This window comes from Lucilia sericata, unplaced genomic scaffold (assembly GCF_015586225.1).
Source record: "Lucilia sericata isolate MDLA Ls3-8-SP2 unplaced genomic scaffold, ASM1558622v1 Contig005300F_arrow, whole genome shotgun sequence".
Lineage (NCBI taxonomy): Eukaryota > Metazoa > Arthropoda > Insecta > Diptera > Calliphoridae > Lucilia > Lucilia sericata.
Window position 1 is genome coordinate 13,338 of NW_023997500.1, and position 7,836 is coordinate 21,173.

Below are 7,836 nucleotides of genomic sequence, written 5' to 3' on the forward strand. Positions count from 1 at the left end.
AAGTGACCTTTGGCCGATTTGACGGCCGCCTCCCACAATCCGCCAAAATGTGGTGCCCTAGGGGGAATAAATCGAAAATTAATAAATTGATTCGAGCAATAATTTGTAATAAAATTTGAATTTTTTGGCTCAAAAAGGAACGACTTTAATTGAGCCAACTTAGAGTTTGCACCAACGAAATTTGTTGCATTATCACAGAATATTCTGTGGGCAGACCTCTACGACCAATCATCCGTTTTAGGGCAGCAATGAAGGCATCTGTTGACAGGTCGGATACCACTTCAATATGGACAGCTTTGGTAGCGAGACAAACAAATATAGCGATGTATGTCTTGTAGGGGACCTTTCCTCTAATTCTTAGGTAGGTGTTGACTGGACCACAAAAATCGACAGCACACCTTGCGAAGGGCCTTGACGGGTTGAGTCGTTCCACAGGCAAATTTCCCATCATTTGTTGCAACAACTTTGGGCGATAGCGAATGCATTGAGGGCACGAATTTACAATGCTGCGACACAAATTCCTGGAGTTGATGATCCAAAATTGTTGGCGAATCAATGACATTAGAGCCTTGGGTCCAGCGTGGTAGTTACTGATGTGCAGATGACGTACGTAACAGTAGACGAAATGGCATTTGCTGGGCAAGATTATGGGGTGTTTTTGGCCTTCAGAAATTGCCGCGTACTCCAAGCGTCCGCCGACCTTGAGCAAGTTGAAACCATTTGACGAATCTAGGAAGGGGTTCAGACACTTTAGAGCACCTTGGGGATCTTTCTTCTTTAGAGCTCGAGTTATGTCATCTTGAAAATGTAGTTTCTGGATGTTGAAAACGATACAAAGTTTAGCATTTTCTAATTCTTGGGGCTGCAAAGAGTCAGAATTGGAAATATTAGTTTTTGTTTTTTGAGCAAAACGAAACATCCAGGCAATAATACGAATGATTTTTAAGTACGAGCTATATTTTCCAACAGAATCGAGGATGTAGTTAGATTTTGTTTCAAGATGAAGTACGGTTTTCCGTTTTTCTTTGTCGAATACTTGCTGATTTTCTTCGGAGAGTTTATCAGTTTTCGTAGGGGGCCACTGAACAGGATCGAGAGCGAGAAATGCTGGTCCGTTGAACCAGATGGATGAGGCGAGTTCCTGCACAGTTGAACCACGAGAAACGATGTCAGCAGGGTTGAACTGGGTTGGGACATGTCGCCAAACGCAGCCATTAGTTAGATCTTGAATTTCTGATACCCTATTGCCAACAAAAACTGACAAAGTAGATGAATGTTGCTTTAGCCAGTGAAGAACTAGTTGCGAATCTGTCCACAGAACGACTTCCAGATTTGGTATTGCGAAAAGATTTTTGATTTTGGAATACAATTTTGCTAGAAGTTGTGCGCCACATAACTCAAGTTTGGGTAACGATTTTCGCTTTGTAAGGAGCAACTCTAGATTTGGCAGTAAAGAGCCGAACAACAACATTTCCTGAAGAAGTTTTAACACGAAAGTAAAAACAACAACCATAAGCACGAATTGATGAGTCACAAAAGCCATGAAGTTGAACTGATATAGAATCAGGAGCGAGACAAAAACGAGGAATTTTAAGTGAAGGTAATAGTTTGAGATCAGAGACGAAAGATTTCCAAGCCGAGTGTATTTCTTGAGGTACAGACTCATCCCAGCCAATTTTTAGAATCCACAACTCTTGCATGAGGATTTTAGCTTTTATTATGAGAGGGGATAAAAGTCCTAGGGGATCGAAAAGCGCTGACGAGAGCGACAAAATTGTACGTTTGGTTATTTTTTCATCAATTTGGACTTTAGGCGAATACAAAAATAAGAAAACATCTTTTTGTTGGTCCCAAGAGATACCAAGAGCGCTAGTTACTGCAGAATCTTCAATATTAAGGTCTTTGACAGTTTTGTCGTCCTGGAAATCTCTATGATTAGAGTGCCACTTATCTAATTGAAACGAACCACGAATTAGAATTTCATTAACCTCCTGCTTCATACGAGACAATTCTTCAAGCGTATCTGAGCCACAAAGAAAATCATCAACGTAAAATGATGACTTAATGGTTTTTGCACCAAGTTCGAATTGGTCCATGTATTGGTCTGCGAGATAGTGAAGGCTTTTGATGGCAAGGTAGGGCGCAGCTGACATTCCATAGGTGACTGTATTTAGGTGATATGTTCGAATTTCTTCCTCTTCTGAATTTCTCCACAAAATATATTGGAATTTTCTATCTTGGGAGTCAATAAGGACTTGTCGATACATTTTTACTATATCGGCAGTAAGAGCGAAGCGATGAAGACGGAACCGAAGTAAAATTTTATACAGCTCATCTTGAATTGTTGGGCCAACCATAAGAAGATCATTGAGAGACTTCTGGGACGATGATGGACACGAGGCATCGAAAACAACTCTTAACTTTGTGGAAGTGCTACTTGGTTTGAAAACGCAATGGTGAGGGATGAAATAATGAGGCTCGTGTAGACGAGGGCTACGAACTAGACTCATATGTCCAAAATCTTCATACTCCTTCATAAAAGCAACATATTGTGATTTAAGATTGCTGTCACGAGCAAATCGTCTCTCTTGAGATACAAATCTTTTAAGAGCCATATTTCGAGAAAGACCTAAAGCGTCAGGAGATTCCTTGAAGGGCAATTTAACAACAATCCTACCAGAAGATTCACGATGAACAGTATCATTGAAAAATGTTTCACATTCAGATTGTTCTGGTGTCAAATCATTTGAGCCAGATTGAACTTCATCGATTTCCCACAAGCGCTGTAATTTAAGATCAATATCTTCTTCTATCGAGAGCATACAAGAAGAGCCACAAATATTGGGTTGTTTTGATACATAACGACCTGCTACAATCCATCCGAAAAGTGTTTTGTGTAATTTAGGCAAATTAGGGCCAAGTTTTATTTGACCAACTGCTAAAATGTCGAAAAACGTTTCAGTACCAATAAGTAAATCAATTCGTTTTGATTTGAAGAAGTTTTCATCCGCAAGTTCAGTATTTGGGGGCAAATTCCAGGATGAGACATCTAATTCATTATCAGGTTGATATGAAATATGAGGTGTGACACAAAATGAGAGCGAAACTTCAAAATCTGTGACTCGAGATTTTACATTTGTGGACGACCTATATTTAGATTTGCTAAGAGTGTTACCAATGCTAGAGACTTCAGTAGTTTGTTTTGTACGAGACAAATGTAATTTTTGGGAAAATTCATCGGTTATGAAATTCAATTGAGAGCAAGAATCTAACAAAGCGCGTCCCAATTGATAGCGACCAGTGGAGTCACGAACTAGAACCATGGCAGTAGCAAGCAGCACCTGTTCCGGCGAGGATTTTTCCATATGGGTATGGACCGAGGCAGAAGATTCATTCAAGGCAACATGAGAAGTAGTAGGTTCAGCAGCAGGGGACGAGGGCCGAGAAGCTGGCTGAGACCGATGAAGCAAACTATGATGCGAGCGAGAACAAAATTTGCACTTGAATGTGGAGGAACAACTACTTACTTGATGCCCTTTGGACAAACAATTTAGACAAAGGCTTAGACGTTTTGCATTTTCATACCTTTGACTAACATCCATATCTTTGAACCGAGAACAACGACTAATTGAGTGGTCAGATTTGGAGCAAAGCACACAAGAGCGTTTTGATACCGAAAAAGTATAGCCAGGTTTTGAATTTTTAGATTTGGACTTACCAGATTGATGATCAGGCTTACGAGGGGCCACAAAAGTATGGTTGGTATCAACCGATTCCAAAAATTGACAACGCCTTTCAAGGACCTTGGAGCAATCATCCCATGTTGGCAATCTGGTAAAGTCCAAGGAATCTTTCCACTTTCTTCTGGTATCTTCATCCACTTTTTCCATCACTATGTAAATCAGCATGGAATTAGCAATATCACTATGTGAGCCAAGAGACAGTAAGGAACTATAAAGGGCAGAAACATTATCGACGAGACTTCGTAATTGGGCACAATTGTATTTGGACATGGTAGGAAGTTCAAAAAGGGCGGTAATATTTTCCATAAAAATAAGCGAGCTATTATCATAACGCGTTTTGAGCCTTTCCAGAGCCTTCGGGTAATTTTCGTTCGTAATCTGGAAAGCCTTGACCGTTTCTAGAGCTTGGCCTTGGAGGCAGTTGAGCAAATGATTAAACTTTTCAATATTTGATAGGCCAAACTCACGATCGATAACTTGATTGAACGACGTTATAAAATTCTTGTATTCACTGTACTTACCACTAAATGTGGGCAATTTGAGTTGGGGCAATTTATGGATGGGAGCTGGGAAACAAATGGTGGACTCGGACAACGTTGTGTTATGAACATCTTCACCAAGCTGCGACTGGATATTCATTTTGGCTGAGATGTACAAATCTTCAATTTCGGGCCTAGCATTATCCTCGGGATCATATTTTTCAATTTGTGTTTGATACGTCAATATCTGTTTAAAATATGACTCCAGTATCCCCAAACGGCACTTCAACTCAGCAGACGAAAGTGTCTTACCTTCACCCCTTCCATTGGCTTCGATTTGGTTCTTGATGCGGGTAATACTCTTCTTCGTATTAGCCCGTTGCTGCTTAACCTCTTCCAAAGTCATCATAAATTTCCAAAAGTTTGGTTAAGTGAGCCAAAAATTTCCAAAAACAAATTTCAAAATGGATGATACTATGTATTGTAGAGCACCGACGCCAAAAGTTTTACGCCAAAAATGTTTATATACAAACTTTATGTATTTATTCACTTTCTATATAAATATGTACCGCAATATTCCGAGCGACAAATTTAGTATACACAAAATTCTATATTATGTACTGGAACCAAAAGCGAACAAATTTATGTATTTTCTTGTATATAAAGATTAGCGGTAAATTTATTTAACCCGAATTACGAGCGAACAAAGTTTATTTATTTTTGTACATAAAAATTTGCGGTAAAATTTTAGAGTCACTTTTATTTATTTTATTTTTCGACAAAAACTGATTCTATTTAGCGAGCCGACAAAATTTGTATAATGTTTGTAATAGGTATTTAAAAAACTAGATTTGTAGTAGGTACGTCACTACAAATTTGTTTAACAGTTTTTTTTTTGTTATATGTTGCACTGTCTAGTTTTTTTTTAAATGATTTATAATTTTTTTTTGTAGCACTAGATATTGCCCTTGTAATAGAACCACTGTTTCCACTTCACAATATGACCGTACACTTTTTCTTTAAGTTGTACTACAACGAAAAGTTTTTAGAATATACCACGGACCGAGAACGACAAATTTAGGAAGATTTAGATTAATCACTTGCCCCACGTTGGGCGCCAAAAATGTACGATGAAGAGCTTTTTTTTCACCGGCAACGATATAGAGCAATTCGGTCTACTTTGAATTGTTGTCTATAGGTTGCTGAAATGTTCGATGGGCAGTGATTAATTAACAAACACAAAAGAACTACCGTGGTACCGAGACAAGAATAAAAGATGATGTTGTTCGATTGAATTCAACTATGACAATGATTTATTTATTTAAAAATTCTTTTCTTAAGCCTAACAATTGATCATGTAAATAAGGGCTACACTGTTGTTATTGTAATATTATTTGTTTCTCACTTCCAATGTACCAACTCAACTTGTTTATTTATATTCAAAATATGCAAAAACAAAATACATGCAATAAGTCTCCAAAATAAGAAATTGCATTTTTAAGAGCAACAACAATATGCTTATAATAAGAATTGGAGTGAGAAACAAATAATAAAAACTAACGGGTCATTACCAAAAATATGTACAGTGGTTAGTATGAACAAAAAATAATGACAAATTACAGTGGCAACAGTGAGCCAAAAATATGAATAAATTTAAATACAATAAAAAATGGAAAATTTAAACAAAACAAAATAATAATGTTAGTAATTATTATACGGTGACCTAACAGGATAGATCGGTAGAATTATTTTCACAGCTTTAAAAACGCGGTAGTTTGAGGTTCCGATATGGCTGCAAATAACATTGACAGTTTTCACGCTATGACAGTCATTTATGCATCATTTTAAAGCATTATGATTGCACTTTAATATCGTATATCATTTGTAGCATAATGTGTATTTTTAAAAATTGGTCAATTTGATAGATCGGTAGAATTATTGTTCTATGTTTAATAAACGCAGTAATCTGAGGTTCCGATATGGTTGCAATTAACTTTGGCAGTTTTCGTGCTAGGACAGTCGTTTATGCACCATTTTAAAGCATTAAATTTGCCATTTGTTTTGGTATATAATTTATTGCATAATGTATTTTTAGAAAATGGCCAATTGGATAGATCGGTAGAATTATTTTCCCAGGTTTAAAAAGGCGGTAATTTGAGGTTCCGATATGGTTGTGAATAACTTTGACAGTTTTCATGCTATGACAGTCATTTATGCATCATTTTAAAGCATTACAGTTGCACTTTGTTTTTGTGTATAATTTGTGGCATAATGAATTTTTACAAAAATTGGATAGATCGGTATATTTATTGGTACAGGTTTAAAAATGCGGTAATTTAAGGCCCCGATATGGTTGCAAATAACTTTTATAGTTTTCATGTTATAACAGTCGTTTATACATCTTTTTATTGCATTTTAGTTGCCATTTGTTTTGGTATACAATCTATTGCATAATGTATTTTTAGAAGATGGCCAATTGGATAGATCGATAGAATTATTTTCCCAGGTTTAAAAAGGCGGTAATTTGAGGTTCCGATATGGTTGTAAATTACTTTGACAGTTTTCATGCTATGACAGTCATTTATGCATCAGTTTAGAGCATTATGATTGCACTTTAATTTGGTATATCATTTGTGGCATAATGTGTTCGTCTAAAAAATGGTCAATTTGATGGATCGGTAGAATTATTGTTCTATGTTTAAAAACGCGGTAATTTGAGGTTCCGATATGGTTGCAAATAACTTTGACAGTTTTCATGCTAGGGCATTAGTTTACGCATCATTTTAAAGCATTACAGTTGCACTTTATTTTGGTGTATAATTTGTGGCATAATGAATTTTTACAAAAATTGGATAGATCGGTATATTTATTGGTACAGGTTCAAAAATGCGGTAATTTAAGGCTCCGATATGGTTGCAAATACCTTTTATAGTTTTCATGTTATAACAGTCGTTTATATATCTTTTTATTGCATTATAGTTGCCATTTGCTTTGGCATATAACTTATTCCATAATGTATTTTTGGAAAATGGCCAATTGGATAGATCGGTAGAATTATTTTCACAGCTTTAAAAACGCGGTAGTTTGAGGTTCCGATATGGCTGCAAATAACATTGACAGTTTTCACGCTATGACAGTCATTTATGCATCATTTTAAAGCATTATGATTGCACTTTAATATCGTATATCATTTGTAGCATAATGTGTATTTTTAAAAATTGGTCAATTTGATAGATCGGTAGAATTATTGTTCTATGTTTAATAAACGCAGTAATCTGAGGTTCCGATATGGTTGCAATTAACTTTGGCAGTTTTCGTGCTAGGACAGTCGTTTATGCACCATTTTAAAGCATTAAAATTGCCATTTGTTTTGGTATATAATTTATTGCATAATGTATTTTTAGAAAATGGCCAATTGGATAGATCGGTAGAATTATTTTCCCAGGTTTAAAAAGGCGGTAATTTGAGGTTCCGATATGGTTGTGAATAACTTTGACAGTTTTCATGCTATGACAGTCATTTATGCATCATTTTAAAGCATTATGATTGCACTTTAATTTGGTATATCATTTGTGGCACAATGTGTGCGTCTAAAAATGGTCAATTTGAGGATC

General features: G+C 36.3%; 1 protein-coding gene across 1 annotated transcript; it reads right to left on the reverse strand.

Annotated features, from left to right (window-relative positions):
- Nucleotides 1–1,397: 1,397 nt before the first annotated feature.
- On the reverse strand, nucleotides 1,398–5,171 carry LOC119615470. The gene is made up of 2 exons (XM_037971475.1): nucleotides 4,535–5,171; nucleotides 1,398–4,469 (listed from the first exon to the last, which is right to left on the reverse strand). Exons 1-2 carry the CDS (start codon nucleotides 4,547–4,549, stop codon nucleotides 1,398–1,400), a joined length of 3,087 nt encoding a protein of 1,028 aa, XP_037827403.1. The 5' UTR covers nucleotides 4,550–5,171.
- Nucleotides 5,172–7,836: the final 2,665 nt, after the last annotated feature.